At 41.5% G+C, this 21,618-nt stretch overlaps 1 protein-coding gene across 1 annotated transcript in view; it reads right to left on the bottom strand.

Annotated features, from left to right (window-relative positions):
• LOC311234739 (VPS10 domain-containing receptor SorCS3-like) overlaps nt 1–21,618 on the bottom strand; it is a gene marked incomplete at both ends in the record, with an annotated part of 229,353 nt that overhangs the window by 42,210 nt on the left and 165,525 nt on the right. Inside the window, 7 exons of the mRNA XM_084321982.1 lie at nt 13,324–13,457; nt 13,839–13,956; nt 14,548–14,649; nt 17,437–17,534; nt 17,666–17,742; nt 18,167–18,269; nt 19,322–19,468. Coding sequence (XP_084178108.1) covers nt 13,324–13,457; nt 13,839–13,956; nt 14,548–14,649; nt 17,437–17,534; nt 17,666–17,742; nt 18,167–18,269; nt 19,322–19,468 — 779 coding nt within the window. The remainder of the gene's footprint in view (nt 1–13,323; nt 13,458–13,838; nt 13,957–14,547; nt 14,650–17,436; nt 17,535–17,665; nt 17,743–18,166; nt 18,270–19,321; nt 19,469–21,618) is intronic.

Raw genomic sequence — 21,618 nt, 5'->3', positions numbered from 1 at the left:
AGTTAACTGTTAATGCATGCGTATTACTGTATTAACAAATGTATAAGTGTTATGGTCTTTACACACCAAAGAGTTTTTTTGTGAGATTAATTTACATATTTAATATATATTTAATATACATTACATACATATACACATATTTTTGAACCTGTATCTAGTCAATGCAAGCTTTCACATCAGCAATGGAATTTTACTGAGCGATATTGCTGCTTTTATTTTTTCAGACCAAGGTCAGTTTTTGCAAGGTTTCGCTTCCGACATGTACACATCTGACCAATCAAAATGCATGTTATTGACAACGTCATATTCAAAATATTCAACATGGCAGATCGCTTGATTGTTTTTGTTTCACAGAACTCCGTTTTGTATGATAAAAAGAAAAAGACAAAGACACTGTGTGGAGAGGATTGCAAAGGAGCTTCAGTATGATGATGGTGTGTATCAAGCTTCAAGCTTGTTTAAACGTCCAACTATGCTAACTTTATGTGTTAGCCCAGGTAACCTGCCTAGTTACGACGTTAATAATGTGACTTTTCCAAAGTCATGTCAGTTTGTTTACTGTCACAAAACAACAAGTAGTCCTAGGCTGTATGTTTATGGATTATGGATTATGCATTATCTGCACCTAGAGCCAATTCTGTAGACTGCTGGACATTTTATAAGATGGGCTAACCTGCACCCATCGGTGGGTAACAAAGCAGGATTAACAGGTTACATTTACATTTACATTTACATTTAGTCATTTAGCTGACGCTTTTATCCAAAGCGACTTACAAGTTCTGTACGACAAGCCATCAGGAAGGGCACAACTCTATCAGCTGAGCAACAATGTTCATCAAAGTGTTGAGTGCTACAGTGTAGGTTAGTTTATTAGGACAAGTGCATGACAGTACGGTTAGTTAGGGTTAGATTTTTTTTTTTTTTTTTTTTTTTTTTTTTAATTCAGATAATGGTTGAAGAAGTGCGTCTTTAGTCGACGGCGAAAGATTGGACGTGATTCGGCTGTCCTAACTGGGGTGGGTAGTTCATTCCACCATTGTGGGGCAAGGACTGAGAATAGGCGACTTCTCTTTGATGACCCTCCCGGAGCTTGGATAGGAGTAGATCTGAGGCGGCCAGAAGATGCAGAGCGTAGGGGTCTTGAGGGTGTGTAGTTAGAGACCATTGACCGGAGGTAGGCGGGAGCGGTTCCCTTTGCCGCACGGTATGCTAGGTCGAGGGCCTTGAAGCGGATTCGTGCAGCAATGGGGAGCCAGTGCAGGTCCCTAAGAAGTGGGGTGACATGGGCCGACTTCGGTAGGTTTGAGATCAGGCGGGCCGCTGCGTTCTGAATGAGTTGAAGAGGCTTAGTGGCAGTGGCCGGGAGGCCAGCGAGCAGTGCATTGCAGTAGTCGAGGCGGGAGATGACTGTTGATTGGACGAGGAGTTGGGTGGCTTCTTTTGTCAGGAAGGGGCGTATCCTTCTGACGTTGCTCAGGAGGAATCGGCAGGTTCTGGTCGTCGCTGCGATGTGAGCAGAGAAGTTCAACTGGTCGTCGAGGACAACACCAAGGTTCTTGGCGGTCGGGGACGCAGTCACAGCTGCATTCTCGACTGTGATTGAAAGGTCGGTTAGGGGGGAGGATTTGGCCGGCAGGTGGAGCAATTCTGTTTTGCTTAGGTTCAGTTTGAGGTGGTTGGACGTCATCCAGGCTGAGATGTCGGACAGACAGGCCGAGATCCGCACAGAGACGTGGATATCTGAGGGAGGGAAGGAGAGGAAGAGTTGAGTATCGTCGGCATAACAATGGTAGGAGAAGCCATGAGACGTGATAATGTTACCCAGTGATTTAGTGTAGAGGGAGAAGAGAAGGGGTCCTAAAACCGAGCCCTGGGGGACACCCGTCCGCAGGGGGCGGGTGGCCGACAGGGTCCCTCTCCATGACACTTGGTAGGAGCGGTCATTGAGGTATGATGACAGCCATGTCAGCGCAGAGCCAGCCACTCCCATTCCTGCGAGGGCCGCAAGGAGGATCTGGTGGTTGACTGTGTCGAAGGCTGCAGATAGATCTAGGAGAATCAGGACAGGTTAATCAAATATCTTTTAAAAGTGCTACAAAATATCATCTGAATGTGTCTTTATTATGAGCAATCATCACCCTGGATACAAATTCTTCCACTCTTTGGACTTTGCCACCTTCTTTGAGAAAAAGGTAGAGAACATCCACAGCTGCTTATCCAAACCTCCACCCACTCCAACAGGAACCTCATCTTTCACTTTGTCATCTTTCTCTCCCCTTACAGACACAGATGTTCTGAAACTGGTGACGTTGAACGGTCCCACTACTGTACATACCTGCTGGACCTGATGTTCTCCCCACTCCTCCAGACCATCGCATGAGGCATCCTCCCATTCCTGACTGCAACCATCAACTCTCTCTCTAAACTCCGGGGTGATTTCAACCTCTTTTAAACAAGCCAGAGTCACACCTGTCATCAAAAAACAATTCCTGAACCCCACCATCATAGCTAACTACAACCCTGTCTCTTTTCTATCTTTTCTCTCTAAATCACTTCAACGTGTGAACCAGCTCACTGATTATCTATTGCAGAATGACCTCCTACACCCCCATCAATCAGGTGTAAAGACTGGTCACTCCACAGAGACCGCCCTTCACTTAGCAAGGACGAAAGGCCTCTCCTCTGTCCTGATTCTCCTGGACCTGTCAGCAGCCTTTGACACAGTCAACCATCAAATCCTCCTCATATCCCTTGCAGGAATGGGAGTTGCAGGTTCAGCGCTGGCATGGTTGTCATCCTACCTCAATGACCGCACCTACCAAGTGTCATGGAGGGGCACCCTTTCGGGAGAAGGATCCGCCCCTCCCTGACAAAAGAAGCCACCCAATCAACAGTAATGTCTCGCCTCGACTATTGCAATGCACTGCTAGCTAGTGAGCCACCAAGGTGCTTCAACTTAGCCACTAGGTCAAACACCAGAGGGGATTGTGAGGTCCATTTTAGAAAGACCGCCTTCAGCAAAAATGTTCTATCGATAAAGGGAAGTGGAACATGGAACAGCCTTCCGGTCCCCTTAAGGGAATGTACCACCCTGTCCACCTTTAGGGGCCAACTCAGGAAATGGCTGTTAGACAGCCAAATATGCACTCATTAGGGATGTTAGTGATGTTGTACTGACTGAATGTCATGTTAGTGTGGTCATGTCAGTGATGTCAGTTTTTATGAATGAACGTTGTATGGTCCGTTTTGTGTTTGTTTTATGTTAGGACTACGGGTGGAAATTAGCCCTGTGCTATTCCCGGCATATTTACGTCCTTATCATGCTGTGATGTTATGCATACACATGTAAATGATGTTCATTAATTTGCATTGTCCTTAATAAACAAATCTTACTTAATCTTTAACTCATACAGAACGCAGCGGCCCGCCTGATCTCCAACCTACCAAAGTCAGCCCATGTCACCCCACTTCTCAGAGAGCTGCACTGGCTTCTTATTGCCACACAAATCCGCTTTTAGGTTCCTGACCTGCCATACCGTGTAACGGCTCCCTCCTGCCTCCGGTCAATGGTCTCTAATTACACTCCCTCAAGACCCCTATGCTCTGCATCTTCTAACTACACACCCTCAAGACCCCTACGCTCTGCATCTTCTGGCCGCCTGAGACCCACTCCTATTCGGACTCCTGGGGGCGGTCATCGAAATGAAGCAGGCTATTCTCTGGTCTGGCCCCAGGGTGGACAGCTATTCTCTGTCCTGGCTCCTCCACTCACTGTCGACTAAAACACACTTCTTAAAACAATATCTGAATTGAAAAATGTATAAATAAACAAATAAATACAGAACCTTCTTACTGTCTTTTACTATTATGTACTATACTATGTCTATACTACTATCTACTATGTAATATGCTACTATATTGTATATATAACTGATGTTGTTTCTTTTTCAAATGTAGCCATCAAAACAGCAGTCAAAGTGTACATTGTCAGCACTACGTTTGTTTACCAATGATTTTAATTGTTGAGCTTGATTTTTATATGAGCTTATAAAAATCTCTGTGCATTGCACCAGCAAACGGACGATTTAGATGCGAGGACAGGAAGCCATCATGAAATCGTTGTAGTCCTAAGAAAGAGGAGACCCAGGGCTTTTAATCAAAATTTCATAAAACTACACTACCCTACTCACACCAGCCGCAGACAAACGAAGCCCAACCATTTTTCTCGTACAAATATTGACGTTATTTGTACCTTTCTGTGAACGTCTATGGAAAAAACGCATTTCAATCCGGTAAAAAATTGGGGAGCTATGGACATTATAACTGTATACTGTAATTAGGGCGGCTACGTGGCGTAGTGGGCAAGGCGCTCGCCACGAATGACGGAGACGCTGGGCTTGCCTGTTCGAGCCCAGCGCTCCACATTGCTTTCAGTTTAGCTGGTCGTTCATACTAATACACATTGGCCGTATTAGGGGGTGGGAAACTGATGGGTGGGGATCGGGCGTTGTGGACAGCGACTCCTACAGGTCGGTTGGTGCGCCTGCGCAGTGGAATCAGGAAGTGTCGGGGGCAGCGTGAGCCTCCCACGCGTTACTCCTCGCCACTGAGAGATCGAGCTGCGCAGGTGAAAAGATGCGACTGCTGTTACCTCAAGTACCGGAGGGGACTTGTGCTATGTATGACTTAGTCCACATTGCAGCCGGCTTGTGGGAGGCAAGAAACAGCGTTCGTGACAGGGGAGGGTTAAATTGGATGATACGAAATTGGGATGGGAGAAAATATAGAAAATGGGAGAAAAAGTGGATAAAAAAAAACTGTATACTGTAATTATAGTAACTGTACTAACTGTAGATTTCATTCACAGTCTTTGCTGCCCTGTACGCTACCGGGCGGCTGGTGGTACTAAATACAGATTTAACTTTGCCATGGGAAAGAGGACTTGGCCAGAATACGGTAATTTATAGGCCTGATACTCTATATTCATATTTCAAATTGCATGGTAAAATTCAGTACTGTATCTACAAAAAAAACTGTAAATCATCTGCCCTTTGTTCATTTGCTTAGATGTTTTAAACTTTTGGTCAATGTTAGCATGGTGTTATTCACCGTCAAATATGAAAAAGAAAAATTATATTCTCCTTTGGTTCATTACAATTGACTTGTTGTCACTTGGAATACATTCCCTGAGGTCAATAGATGTCCCTAGATACCAAGAACATGCAAATGGACCTTGTAGAAGTGGAGTATATTTTGTATATTGTTTGGTCTTTTGCTGTTTTATGAAGCACATCATACAGAACCAAGCATTTCACTATAAAGTACCTTATATGTGACAAATAAAACTAAACTTGAAAACTTGAAACTCAATGTTTATTTATTTATATATATATATATATATATATATATATATATATATATATATATATATATATATATATATATATATATATATATATATATATAATTTATATATTGTATATATATATAATATATATATATATGTATGTTTATACGGTGTCTGGTAGAAAAATGGTAATGAGCAGTACTGTATATAAGAGTCTTTTTATTTTATGTATTTTATTATATATATAAAATACATAAAATAAAAAGACTCCTATATACCGTACTTCTCATTACCATTTTTCTACCAGGCACAGTACTAATTAGTTGCTTTTAAATAGCACCCAGCGTGTGGTGCTGTAGCTCCCAGGCCAGCCAGGGCAAGGAGGAAGACTACTGACAGCATGCTGGATGAGGACCTGATGAAGAAGGAAGCCAGGAAAGCAGAGAGACAGAGAGAGAGCACAGCAGAGAGATGGGGCTACTCTTTCCTTTTAAGCTTGCAATGAGGCGTCTGCCAGAAAGGCAATCCTGGGTTAAGGATCAAGATGCAGGACTTTTGTCACAAGGCAGAGTTCAGAGCTGCGTGTCTCAGCACTACTGAGATTTCACTGCAGTCGTGCCGCTATATTTCAAACGTGTTGTGTATATTTATTCTTTAATTTATTAAATCAAATCTGATTGTAACCCGTCATGCATTTGACTGAAAAACAAGTGGTAAGGCAAGAAACATGTCTTTTATTATTTACGTGTACAAAAATACCCAGTTTAAAGGTTTACATATTTATCAGAGAAATCCTTAACATGAGGTTTTGATATTTAGTATACTCTGTACTAGTCACCGCAAAGGAGCAGAGCAATGTTGTATACAGTATTTGGGCAGATGCACATTACATTGCTCTAGGCCAGGGGTTGGCCAACCTGTGTCTTGCGAGCCGCATGTGGCTCTTTGCCCGTCAATGTGTGGCTCTTTAATCCATTGATTAAAAAAAAGATAAATTTTTTTGTCATTCATTCCATACGAACGTAGAATAAACATTTATAGACCTTTTCTTTTTTTATGGTCCATTTTCATGTTCTTGGTATCTGATTCTAGGGACATCTATGGATCTCAGGGAATGTATTCCCATTGTCAGAAATATTGTGTCTGTTACTAGGCTTGAGTAAATTGTAATGAACCAAAGAAGAATATCAATTATATATATATATTTTTTTTGTATCTTTGACTGTGAATAACACCATGCAAAAATTTACCAGACCTGAAAAATCTAAGCAAATTAATAAAGGGAAGATGATTAAACAGAAGGTTTTGTAGATACAGTACTGAATTCTGCCATCTGGACGCATGAAATTTGATATCAGGCCTATAAATGACCTTATTATGGCCAAGTCTCACATCTATGGATCGGGCCAAATCTCCCCTTTCCAATGGCAGAGTTCAATCTGGATTTAGTATCACCAGGCGTGATTCACAAACCGTGAATGAAATCTACTGTAAGTACAGTTACTTTTTTATAATGTAAATTTCTCCACCATTTTTCATCAGATTGCAACGCCGTTTTTTGCTAGGCGTTCATAGAAAGGTAGAAAAAACGAACTGCGTTCTGTTTTTATGGCAATAACATTCAGGTTTGTGGGAGATAATCCTGAAAAATGTAAGAAATAAAAAAGTAAATCCAGAAGTCAGATGATTGACAGGGGCTGGCGTGAGCTGGGTAGTGTAGTTTTTCGGAATTCGAAAGCCCATCGAAAGCCCTGGGTCTCTTCCTTCAAAAGACTACACTCACTTTTGGCTGCGCCACTTCCTCCCGTCAATATGCGCCGGTTTCCGACTCAATGCCCGGAGATTTATATAATCTTATATTTCACTAACAGTTAAAATCATTGGTAAACAAACATAATGCTGAAAATATACACTTTGACTGCTGCTTTGACAAGGTTAGGGTATTTACTCTTGGCAATTTTTTGTATCCACTTTTTTCTCCTCCTGTTTTTCTTTTGTATTTTATTTTTTTATTATTTTTTAAACAAACATATAAACAAACATGACAACACACGATAAGATATACAAGCATTAATTGTCAGGGCACATCCAATGAGATCACCTTTTAGTTAGTTGTCTTATATAAGATATACCCATAATACCTGTTATCTAAAAAAAAAAACCTACACACATATGCTCAGCTCGAACCCCCCCCTCCCGGACCCCACCTTGAGAAGTACCTCCACTATCCCTTGCACCTAACCAGACACTACCATTATAAGCTAGCTTTTATTCTCTCCAACACTTCTAACCACATTGACATTTTGGATTCATTGAGACCCAGAATTCTTGCTGTAGATATTTCATGGTAAATTACATCGAGATATGTAAGAAACCAAACTTTACGGCACATTTTTTCCGGTTGAAACCAGCGTGATGCGATCAGCTTTTTGGCTACTGTGATACCCGATAAAACCAATCTCTTTAGCTGTGGATTCACTGCAAACTCAAAAACATCATTCAACAGCAATACCGAGGGGTGTACAGGTATATTCCAAGATACGAGTTTTGATATTTGTTGGGTCACATCTTTCCAGAATGCCTTAACTGGTGAGCAGTCCCAATACATGTGCATAAATGTCCCTTCGTCCCCATTTGTACATTGGGTGCATTTGGAATCTTGTTTGAGCCCCATTCGGCACAGTCTTATAGGAGTCAAGTATGTCCTGTGAATATAGTTAAGATTGATTTGTTGATGATCCGGGTTCCTTGATGTAAGTCGGACATTTGCCCAGGCTCCTTGCCAATCAAAGTCATTTTCCAGGTCTGGTATATCCCTCCTCCAGACAGAGTCAAGTTGGAGGGTTTCATACGAGGACGTTAGTAATTGATGATAAAATTCTGAAACAAAACCTCTCGATGTCTCTCTTGAGTAGAAGAATTTGTGGTATCTGTGGTGTTCAATTGGTCTGTCTAATGGAACACCGTGAGACTTCAAACATAGCTCTAACTGTTTGTGAAAAAGCCATGTGGACTTGGTGAGATTAAATTTTTTGCGTATTTCTTTATCACTACAAAAACCCTGTTTGTTAAAAACATCCCCTAATGAGTGTATGCCTTGCTCTTCCCATATAGGGAATCTTATAGGTCGTTTTCCAATTAAGAGAGCATTGTTATTGAATAAGGGAGTATGATTGTGCCATTCTTGTGGGTTAGGATTTTTTTTTTGTGATTCACGCCATATCCGGATCGCATGAGTAATTATGGGGCCAAATTTTCTTTCACAGTGCTTGATTGGTAGTTTAGTGTATGCTATGTCCTTCAGTCTATGTGGGGCTACTATGTTTTCTTCTATTTTTCTCCAAGATGCTAATGCTTGGGAGTCAAACCATGTTGTCAATGGACTTAATGAGTACGCCTTAAAATATAGGAAAAAATCTGGAAATGCCATGCCACCATCTGCTTTATTTCTCTGTGCGGTGGATCTTTTTATACGTGGTGGTCTGTTATTCCAAATAAATGTGTATGTGGAGGAGTGTAATCTTTTCCAGTAACCCTCTGGAGGGGGTAACGGTAGCATTGAACAGAAGAAGTTGATTTTAGGTAGTACATCCATCTTAACTATTGATATCCGTGCTTGTACTGTGTTTTTAAGTTTTGCCCATCTATCAAGGTCGTCTTTGATTTTGTTTTGGATTTTTGTGTAGTTGTGCTTCACCGTTTGTCTTATGGTAGGGAATATTTCCACTCCCAAGCATCTGAAATGTTTTACCATCGGTATCTGTCCTGGGAGGGTTGTATCTTTTTTTGCAGGGGTGTTAAGTGGAAGGAAAGCCGACTTCGGCCAATTTATCTTAAATCCCGATAAATCACCAAAGTCCTCAATCAACTTGAGCAGATGAGGCAATGTGGTGTTGGGGTTTTTCATGAACAATATTACATCGTCCGCATATAAACAAATTTTTTGTTGTGTGCCCTTGATTACGATAGGTTCTATGGATTGGGATTGTCTTATATATTGTGCTAAAGGCTCTAATGATAGATTGAACAGTCCGGGACTAAGAGGACAACCCTGTCTGGCAGAGCGTGATACCGGAAATATTTCAGAGATGATTGTGCCTGTTGTAATCATGGCCGATGGGTCTTTGTATAATACTTTAATCATATCGATGAATCCTTTTCCTAACCCCATCCTTTCTAGCACTGCCCACAGATACGACCATTCCAGCCTGTCAAAGGCCTTCATAGCATCCAGGGACAGCATCGCCTTAGGTATGGTTTTTCTGTATTTTTCTCCCATCCCAATTTAGTCGTGCCAATTCCCTCCTCCCCTTCCTGGTCGTTGCTTGCATGTGCCGGTCTAGGGAGGGTTGATAGATACTATCGCATGTCCCCTCCGATACATGCGGAGTCAGCCAGCCCCTTCTTTTCACCTGCCAGCACGGACTCTCATTGGTGAGGTGTAACATGGTGGAGGCTCACACTATACCCTCACCATCTCCCTTCCTCGCTGTGCAGGCGCCCTGACCGACCTGTAGTGGTCGCTGTTTACAACGACCAGATTACCACCCACCGGCTTCCCTCCCGCTGACTCTGCCAATTGAGCCAGTATGACGGCCGGCCAAGCCGGAGGCAACACTGACAGCTTGATTTGATATCAGTGTCTCACGAGTTGGTGACGAGCGCTTAGTCCGCTGCGCCACCCAGCCGCCACTCTTGGCTACATTTGAAAAGAAAACACAATGCAACATTAATTCATACATTCTGTAGAGATGGACTTATGGTGTGATGTCATTTGCGGTCCAGTAGCGGACAGCTCGGGCTTAAGAGGTTAACCCTGTGAGGCCCAAATAAAAAAGACATTAGCAACTTCAGAGGCCAGAGGGTGGGACCTATAAACACATTAAGGGTGCCGTGACTGAAAAAAAGGTTGAGAAACGCTGGTATATATGGTGTGGCTCTTTGTGGTACCACAGTAAATGTTGTGGCTCTTAGTCTCTGACTGGTTGGCCACCCCTGCTCTAGGCTCTGTGCATATTGCCACAGCACAGGCAGGTTTCCCACACTCTCAGGGCCTCTGCTGATGCCCTGTTCCCCCGCAGGTTCCTGATTGGAGCTAGGATGCTCTCTCCACCATCGTCTTCACCTGGCTCCCCATCACTTGCAGCCTTTCGACAGTAGACCCTCCTGTGTTACTTGAGGCTGCCAAAACAACTCTCCACTTTACGGTGGGTTCTGGAGAGCCGGCAATTGAAGGCTCGCCTGTCCTCTTAGAGGCGACGTCCCGGATACGGCCGGAGGAGGTAGGGCTTCATCGGGAAGGCCTCATTAGCCACAACCACATATGGCACGGGTCCCAACTCTGGTGCAGGAGGTAGGAGAGATGGTGGCGGGACATCAAGGTCACCCGCCTGGAGACCAAGATGAGAGATGGGGGAAATGCCTCCATCGCTGTTGTGGCCAAAACCTCCAATGTCAACAGCCAGAAATCGGTAGTCTACAGTATATCCACCAGGGTAAGCAAGACTACAGAGAAGGTGCCCTTATAATTGCACAATTGTGATCCTGAGTTGGGAGGTGCTTGGATCACAATGTGCTTCCCATCCAGTGCACCTATGCAATTTGGAAAGTTCCATCGCTGTTCAAATGTCCTCACAGTATTCATCCACATATCCTTACATGGACATGGCATGTAGGCTTCTTTCATGTCTTCCCAGATAGCATTTCAGGTTTCCCTCACTATTTGTGCCACAGTTGAGATGCAGAGGCGAAAACATGCTGCAATTGTGGTGCAACTATCACCGGTGCTTAGGAATCTGCAAAGACATGATGAAAGGAAGTATTATATTTTCTTAAGTTGCTTAACGCTTACAGCTAATATGATCACACACACACACACACAAACACACTCAAATTCACGACATGGACGCTAAATAGAATACACAATCATATTATTATGTTTATTTGCTGCCCACAACATTTTGGTGTCTCCATCTGTCATTGATTTATTTAATTTATTTATCCTTTATTTATACAGGTAAACACATGAGACCAAGATCTCTTTTTCATGAGCGACCTGTTTGCAATAGAAATCACATTGGACAAACAAGTACAGTTCAGACAAAAATTCTGACAAACAAGCTTCAAGGTTTTCTGTGGTTCATTCCATTTGTATGGGGCATAATACTTGAAAGCAGTTTTGCCAAGCTACATTTTTACATGTGGTATTTAAGTTTGACTTAAAACAACATCTCCACCATCATGTTGCAGTTTCACAACCAGAGAGAAATTCTTCTAAGCTAAATTGATCATAACAGAGAGGAGAGACTGGGCAGCTGTTCACACAAAGAGCACAGCAGTCACCATTAGAGCTGTAGAGAAACAGAGATAAACTAGAATCAAGAAGGAAATACTGTATTAACAAAGGCAGCAACTGCTTTGTGCCTGCCTTAGTACATCAGGGGGCCAGTGTATAAGAGGTCAGTATATTTATGACAGATGGAGGCACCAAAAAGGCTATGCTACTATGTCTATACTACTATCTACTATCTACTAGTCTATTTACTATGATAGCCTACTATGCCTATACTACTACCACCTACTATGCTATGTCTATACTACTATAAGACTGTAACACTGAAGTGCAACACTGTTTGACGAACAATACCACTGACCCTTAGCTGCCATAGGTGTACCTAACTTGTAAGTCGCTTTGGATAAAAGCGTCAGCTAAATGACTAAATGTAAATGTAACTCAAATAAAATACTTGGAAAATAAAACTGTTACTGTATCTTACCTCAGACATGCGGCTAGCCGCTGCCCGGGTCTCTCTGAAAGGACTCCTCTGTTTCGTCAAGCTTGGTGCCAGCCGCTGCAGCGGTACTTCAGCAGTACGGTCATCCCGTGTGCTTTGAAGCGGCTGTGGTACAGTTTAAGCTCCCGAACCAAGCAGTGGAAACTCACCAAGTGCTCTTCTCTTTGTCAATATTGAGTGTATTGTTTTTGTTTTTATGAAGTAAAAGGAGCACGAGGTCATCATCACTTGTGATGATGTTGTGATCCATTATTTTCTTTTCTGTTGCACGTTTTCTTATTATATATATTTTTTTAACCATAATAATTTAATTACAAAATCACATCACATCATTTACAATTGTGTGCCGTTTATTCGTCAACATCCCTGGTGTGTAAAGACCTTTACCCTGATGATTAAAAACTCCTCCAATCACCTCGCCAGTATGCTTTTGTAGTCAGGAATATATTTTGCAGATATACAGCAGAGCTAGCCTACATGACTTCTTTTAAGACCATGCCTAGAGACATGATTGTCAGACAAGCAGGATCAAACTGAATTTCAGACACAAAGATTATTTAGCGATAGAGGCCTTTGTTTGCCCGTAATACTTGTGTAGTTATCTGTCTTCCAACATGGCTGCCTGTAACACAGCAACCATTGTTTTGTACATGGCAATGGAAGATATATCAACAAAACATATTATTACTGGATGTTCCACAGGACAAGTCACAGTAGAACAGTAATATCATGCTTTTCTAGTAGTTTACCTACTCTACTACCAATGCACAGAAATTAGCCATTTTCTTTTGAAAGCGGTTACCAATGGTTACAGGTATCCATACTGAAAAAAGCAAACTACTTCCGTTCAAGGCATCTATTTGTATTCATTTAATTATAAGAAGTCATTTTCTATTCATGCTAATTAGTGAAGTTCCTAACTTTCAAACTATAATTATATCCTAAGAACACGCACACAATGACTATCCGGTAAACATTTAAATGTATTCTGGGGATTGGTTTAGCAAACTGATACTTATGTTTGTGATTAGAGCGTGTATGAACACCAGTAATTAAAAAACAATTAAATTACATCAGTGAATAGATGGACTATCTGGTAAATATTACAAAATAAATGTAAAACACACGGATACAAGCCTGTGTCATTCCCTGGTGTGAAAGCGGAACAGAACAAGTCATTACCATTCAAAATCATAAGATCTGCATGGGCAAGGCTCTGAAGAGTAGATTCTGGAATAGTCTTGGGCTAGCATGCAGCGGTTGCCAGGTCGACGCTTCATATAGATCTGCTTCTCACCCATCACACATGGCTCACCCTAGCAAATGACACAATGCAATATGGCGTTGGCAAGAGACTGGTGGGGAAGGAAGGAAGGAAGGAAAGAAAGAAAGAAAGAAAGAAAGAAAGAAAGAAAGAAAGAAAGAAAGAAAGAAAGAAAGAAAGAAAGAAAGAAAGAAAGAAAGAAAGAAAGAAAGAAAGAAAGAAAGAAAGAAAGAAAGAAAGAAAGAAAGAAAGAAAGAAAGAAAGAAAGAAAGAAAGAAAGAAAGAAAGAAGGAAAGAAAAAAAGAAAGAACAGTCCTGTTTGTGTATGCGTGTGGGCGTGCACGCAAACTAATAGTCTGGTTACAGTGACGGTGGCTAAATATGCATCGCTTGATGGTGACAATAAATCAATAGTACTCAGTGTGTCTGCTACCTTGTTGTATAAGTGCCATGTCTGGTAATCTCCATCCATGCATCTCCTACTGAAAATGCCCATGTAGTCGATCTTGATCAGTTGCCATTCTGATCGATGGCTGAAGTGGCCAAAGAAACTGGGGAAAGATTAGACAAAAATAAATAAATAAGTGAACAAGATGCATGAGGGTTTATGTGAGGATGCAGTCATTTATCTGACATGCTACAGTAACTACAGGACCTGTATCTTAAATCGATGGTTCATGTCAACAAACAAGATAACAACTCTCACTGACAAGGAATTTGAATTAGGTTCATGCATAGGGGACCAAACAAAGAATGCAAAAATAATCCCAAAACATGTCTTTGTTTAGACGGCAAATACGCTTCCTTTTCTCAAGCTTGATGCTTGTCTGATTCCTCCTGGACTGTGCTTCTCTCTCTCTCTCTCTCTCTCTCTCTCTCTCTCTCTCTCTCTCTCTCTCTCTCTCTCTCTCTCTCTCTCTCTCTCTCTCTCTCTCTCTCTCTCTCTCTCTCTCACACACACACACACACACACACACACACACACACACACACACACACACACACACACACACACACACACACACACACACACACACACACACACACACACACACACACACACACACACACACACACACACACACACACACACACACACACACACACACACACACACACACACACACTCTCTCTCCTCTTACGTGATAATGTGGTTCTCTGTCTCTGGCTCCATTAAAACTCCATCCACATAGAGGGGAGCCAGGGAGAAGCTGTGGCGGTCCCATCTCTTCCCCTCGTCTAGACTGATCCTGCACCACATCAGAAGACAGCAGCTATGAGTGCTTATTGAAATGCATAAGGTAATGTTAGGTACCTATGAGGTACCTGTAGTACTGTGTCTGTACTGTTGTGTGTGTGTGTGTGTGTGTGTGTGTGTGTGTGTGTGTGTGTGTGTGTGTGTGTGTGTGTGTGTGTGTGTGTGTGTGTGTGTGTGTGTGTGTGTGTGTGTGTGTGTGTGTGTGTGTGTGTGTGTCTACTGTATAATCTATTAGTATTACACACCATACAGTCTGTTTTTTTGTAATGTTATTGTTAGGAATCCAGGTAAGAATGGTTGAGTTCTTGTGTGGCACGGAAGAAGGAGATGGAGAGGGTGTTGCTCTTCTCGAATATGTGTTCTTTTTATTATCAGAAACACTTTGAGCGATAATATAACTTTATGAAGTAAAGCAGGTAAATAGTAATACAAGGAAAGGTACTGAGAGAAACAATTTAAGGAAAAGCAATAGAGAATAGAGCGGTGAGAGATCCGACTTCTCGACCTTACGCAAAGATAACTTTAAATTAGGGATGCTCGATATTGTCTTTTTTACCGGTACCGATATGCAGGGTTCCCCCCCCCCCAAAAAACTGAATAATTTCAGGTAATTAACATTACATATCTCTTGTTGTGGAATTAACACAACATTATGCATACTTTTGACAATAAATAAAATCAGAATTTGTTCTTACTTGCTTGCCTGGGTAAATAAAGGTTATAGAAATGTAAAAAAAAAAATGATAATAATAAGAAAATAATTTGAAAACCGATACCGATATTTTCCGATATCACATTTTAATGCCAATATCGGCCGGTAATATCGGTAGGCCGATAATATCGGATATCCCTACTTTAAATCATAATAACGGGCGAGATATCCGACTTCTGCCCATGGACAGCTGTTCCCAGTAACACTGCTGAAGAACCGACAAAAAGAGAGAGGCAAGGTATTACTATAAAGGACTCAACACAGCCGGCAGACCCAATCAGAACCAGTGACACAAAACACAGGCAGGTGACAACAATCAGGATAATTACAGAGACAGAGTGAGAATTCCAGGATGGCAGCAGAGCTTCCAATCCTGAATAGGGAGAGAAAGCCCAGACGTTACAGTTATAGCTCACCATGTAATAGTTGCACCAATGAATATTCTGGCTAATAGATCCAAACATATTTGGGTATGTCTGATTCCTTGTGGAAAAAATTACCGACAATGTAAAACAGAATCAAAATAAATAAATTGAGTTGAGCATTGCAGTTTTTAGAATCATCAACAAAATGTCATGGTCCCAGCCGGGGACCCTTCCTGAACAATGTGAACAGTGGTTTTCTGCCGCCCTCTGGTGGCCAAACGCAGCAGCTCCGTATATTGAACCTTCTCAGGCATTTAGTCCTAGGTTTGAATACTATTATTAATGCTATGCTGCCTCTGTTCATGTTGTGTTTCCCCGGTCTAGCTTGTGTTTAAAGGGTTTGCTCTTTACATATGTTTCCAGTAAGGCTTTTCTCTTTACTTATGCTTTCCATCAAGGGTTAATCCTTTTCATATGTTTCCATTAAGGTTTATCCTTTTCATATGTTTTCATTAAGGTTTTTCCTTTTCATATGTTTCCATTAAGGTTTATCCTTTACATATGTTTCCATTAAGGATAATCCTTTACATATGCTTATGTTTGTGATGTGAGTTTTCTCTTTACTATTGCTTTGTGTTCACCAGTCTTGGTCATGCCTGGCCTTGAACCAGCTGGCGCTCATCAGTAATCACGGGTGGTATTTGTACCTGCCCGTTTCTCACATTCCTTGTCGCGCCATTGCCCTTGTTTTGTTTTGTCTACCCAAGTTGTGTTCGGTCACGTACTCACCTTTATCACCTGTATTTCCCAGTGAGTCCGTTCCTTATTCTTAGTCCACTTTTTCTAGCACTGCTGAGTTTTATTTTCGGGTTTTGCAGTTCGTTTTTGTTGTTACCGTTTTTAACGTGTATCATTGTTCCTTGCAAACTGCCAAAGTAAAAGCCTGTTCAGTTTCATTCCGTCGTCTCTGCCTCTACTCTCTCTGATCTTGTTCTGCATTTGGGGTCTCCTCACCTACCCTCACATCGAACACTCACACAAAATGTGCAATATTCCTATACTGTATATATATGGCTTAGCTGAAGAAAATTGCATATGCCAAACTGAAAAATGAAGGACCCATATCAGTTTCTAACAAACAGGTCTAGGTAAATGTTGATAGCGACAGAACGAAAAAAAGAGAGGTATGACTCACGGTAAAAACAGCAATACAATATACAGGAATACAAACCATCTTTTGCTAATCTTAATGCTCTTTGACAGTGTTTTAGTGCACGTATGTGTGTGTGTGTGGGGGGGGGCATCAAAGCAGATCGAGTGAGGTTTCATCAACATGGACCAGGGCACTCAGAGTTGTGCCATACTTGAAAGCGGCTCTACAGCTCATTTGCATAAAAGCACTCAAAAATACCCACAGAAAGGTACTAAAGTAGTAGCAGACATTCTTTTTTCCTGTTGCAAATTACTCTGACAGATTTGATGTGGTGAGAAAAGCTGTTGTGCCGAGGCAGTACTTACAGTATGCAAAGTCAACCCATCAGCATTTCAAAACGTAAAGTGTGATGGTATGCAGTAGGTAGCCTAATTGGCGACTACAGTGGTAACCGTTGTGTTTTGCTCAAAAAAGATATTCAAACACAGTCAGTAGTAATGTGCAGAATTATGTGTCATGTAACGTTTAAAACTCATTTGGCACACGTACCACAAGTGTCGAATCGGCGAGGCAGCGTGTAAGACGGCGAGCAAAGCGCCTCCGTTGTCCAGGAACCAAACATTGTACTCTTCTTTGAAAACCTACATGAAACAAACATTCCTTAAATACAGTACTCCGCTATAGACAGAACCCAATCAACGTGAACCCATACGATCTGTCCAAACTAAATACAGCGAAGTGGACAGATACTGTCGGCCCAGGCGGGTTTCACCTGTCTCCAGCTGTTCCCCGCGTCAGACGTTATGAACATCCCAAGGCTGGTGGAGGACAGCTCAGGGCCGATATTCCCTTGAGTGTGAAAGAGGAATAATTTCACTTATATTTGCATGGTAAAGACCTTGCTAACTAGAAATATATACAGTAAATTAATGAACCTATCCATCTGCTAAACTTGGCATAGTTATTTCAATGTGTCCTTCCATCTCCAATGGAAAACCCACTGAGTAAAATATCATCCCATGGTCAATTTCCCATCAAATACCCTAACAATGAGTGTGTATCCTACTGTCTGATTAGCTCATGTTCTGGTTTTTAACAGCACTAAGAATATATTAATCACTGACGATGAATCGTTCTGCAGAGTGCTTAAGCATATACTTCACCATTACTTAACCATGGAGCGTCGGTGATCAAGCTCAGACACCCCAGCACTTCAGCGAGGGGCTAACGCCTCTGATCAATCTAATCCATATTAATGCCTTTCAGTATGTACCTGTAGCCACAATAATCCCCGGTACAGAGTCTTTGCTGGAGATCCGTCCGGACGTGTAGGGGTTCTCAGACATCTCCAGGTGTAGATGCAGCGAACAAAATGGCTGTCGACAAAATGGATTCCAATCAAACAAGATTTGAGACATTCTGACATCAAACAGATCTTAACAGGGTACAATTAAAATGGTCTCTGCCTTCAAATGATTTCCCACCAATGTCAGAGACCATTCATAAGAGAAAGATGCTCTTTCCCCTCCGCTCTTCTGCCGGCAAAAGGAAAATGGCTGAGAGGACAAGGAGAGGACAAGGAGAGGACAAGGAGGGCACCTGCAACTGTTTCATTCTAAAGCAAACAAGCCATGCAATTCAAATGTCCCCTGAGATGCATAGATTTTACAATTTGAAAAATGCATTCAAATCATTTTGATTCATCTCTCAGAATCAACCACTTTGAAAAACATCAATAGGGGTTTTCAAACAGGCAAGCGTGTGTGTGTGTGTGTGTGTGTGTGTGTGTGTGTGTGTGTGTGTGTGTGTGTGCGTGCGCGCGTGCGTGTGTGTGTACGTGTGTGTGTGTGTGTGGGTGTGTGTGTACTGTACTGTAATGTACAGTGGGGAAGCATAATGGTAGTTTGTGTGACATTTAAAATACTGTATCACCTATCAACAGACTAAGATCAGTTTTTCTTTCTTTTATTCCAACAGTTTTGTAAAACTAGAGGGCGACTGGATTAGCAAAGTGAATACCAAACATAACTGGCACATAACAACACAGGCCACTTTCTGTAATTCAGTCTAATCTAACCTTCATTAGTACAATGTCTACAATGATTACATTGAAATCTCTGAGGTTAATGGAACGTTTGAACCACTGAAAGGAACCACGACGACACTGCAGGCTGCTACACTGAGGCATAGAGCTTTAAATTAGAACCTTCTAGCTAAGCATTTCCTTATCCATAAAAAGAAATTATAAATAAATAAAGCAAACTGATGCTATAGCCGGCACCTGGCCGTGTGTAAATGTGGTTCTAAATCAAATAAATATCCAAAGAACAGCCGATGGGGTCGAAACGTTTGACGGATGATGTTTGTCAGAAGCTTCATTTCCCACGAACAACAGCATTCATTCTGGGCCGGTGGCTCTCAAGCTCACCAGAAGGCAGTGCAGGTTGTTTCCATCCACATCGGTAGCGGGGGCCGGCAGAAGGGCCCAGGTTTGCCCCTTGTTGTACGTGATGAAAGTCTTTACTTGGTCACCCACAAGTTTGTTGGCTAGGTACATGCCATGGATCCCCCCAACCTGTAGAGAGATGCAACAACAAAGACCAAATCAAACTAGATATTCAAGAGCAAAGTAAAGCATTCATTAACACACATTATACTGGTACTTCAATTGGCTACAAATGTATATGTTACATATTTTTTTTAAAGCATAAAGTGTAAGACGTTTTCCAGACGGGAGGATCAAATTATGCTGTGACAAGGTGAACAAATCTTTTTTAAATAAAAGCATTGTAATGCAACAGCATAAACCAAATCGCTATGGCAATATCTATCTGTAATACTGAAAATGTAATTAATTGGAATGAATAGAAAATTTGGTGTATGTGTTCGTGTGCATGTGTTGTATATCATTTATATTCTAATAACTGTCAAATTTTGACACTTTCAATTACTGTTCACTGCATCTGTTCCATCCCAGTCCATTAGGGAGGCAGGATGGCCTAGACTCCCTAGAGGTAAAAGAGGCCGACCAGTAACTGAAAGGACGCTGGTTCGATCCCCAGAACAAACAGTGCCTTCAAGTCCCAATATATAATTTCTTTACATTTTGAATACTTGTCTGGAAAATACCTTTCTTTCAAAACCCATCATGACTGTTCTGTCTGTTCTACACCAAATGTTTGCAGACATTTCACATGTAAACAAAACATTTCACATTGAGTTGCCATATGCTGTCAGTCTTTGTATCAAGATACAAGATACAAGATACAAGAGTTTTATTTGTCACGGCATACAGGTATACAGTGAAATGCGGGGGGTCTCGCCCGCAACGATGTGCATAATACAAGTAATAATAATAATAATAATAACTTTATTTGTATAGCACTTTTCATACAGAGGTTGCAGTTCAAAGTGCTTCACAACAGTAAAAAATACAGGCATAAGCGAGCATAAAAAGATAGACAGGTAGAATCACAGTGTTTCACATTAGGATCTAGCATCCCAATAGGCTCTCCGCTTTCAGTTTTCAGTAACACAAATAGTAAAAATAGTTTAAAATGATTCAGTTTAAAAATAGTCAAAAAATTATAAAATAGAACGGACATAAAAAATACAGGCATGAGCGAGCATAGCAAGATATGGCAAATAATCACAGTGTTTCACATTTGGATCTAGCAAATAATAAAAATAGTTTAAAATGATTCAGTTTAAAAATAGTCATCAGTAAGAAGTAAAAAGTGCAATAACCGACACATGAATTTGATAGGCAGTGTATAAGAGTAGGCAGGGTAAGAATAGTGCAGGTAAATACAAGTTGTGTCAGGATATCCCTGATGTTTCCTCTTGCCACTAGGTGGTAGCAGATATCTATCAGTGAAATGCCTGAGCAAAGAGGTCTTTTAAAGATGTCTAGCGAGTTGGCTTCCCTGATGTTTTGGGGTAGTTTGTTCCATAGTTTTGGGGCATAGTTGATAAAGGCTGCATTACCGATCCTCTTTTGACTGCTTCTGGGAGCCTCTAGTAGTCCAGCAGCTGATGATCGCAGTGTTCTTGCTGGTGTGTAATTTATTAGAGTGTTGGCGATGTAGTTAGGTCCCTGTCCATTTAGAGCTTTGTATGTAAGGAGAAAGACCTTAAAGTCAATTCTAAATGTTACAGGAAGCCAGTGTAAAGCAGCTAAGACTGGACTAATGTGCTCTCTCTTTTTGGTTCTAGTTAGCAGTCGGGCTGCAGAGTTTTGGATTAGCTGAAGCCTCTCTGTGGTTTTCTTAGGGAGACCTGTGAAAAGTGCATTACAGTAGTCTAACCGGCTAGATATGAATGCATGAATTAGCTTCTCAGCATCGTTCTGATTAATAAATGGTCGTACTTTTGCTATATTTCTGAGATGGAAGAACGATGTTTTCGTCACTTTGCTAATATGAGAATTGAAGTTCAGTTCTGAATCTATGATAACCCCAAGACTAGTGACCTCAGATTTGATCCAAGGGGTTAGTCCCCCCAGGTTCTTTATTAATGTTTCTTTTTTAGTTTTGGAGCCGATAATTAGAATTTCAGTTTTGTTCTCGTTTAGTTTCAGGAAGTTCTTACTCATCCATTTATTTATTGCCAGTAAGCAGTCTGTAATGGAGCTAATCGCTGTATCATTTGGTTCAGCAGATATGTACAGTTGTGTATCATCCGCATAGCTATGGAAATCTACATTATGTTCTCTGATGATATCAC

The sequence above is a fragment of the Notolepis coatsorum genome (genome assembly GCF_963971535.1).
Source record: "Notolepis coatsorum genome assembly, chromosome: 9".
Taxonomy (NCBI): Eukaryota; Metazoa; Chordata; class Actinopteri; order Aulopiformes; family Paralepididae; genus Notolepis; species Notolepis coatsorum.
The sequence above is the reverse complement of the archived record's forward strand: the minus strand, read 5'-3'. Positions and strand labels throughout refer to the sequence as shown.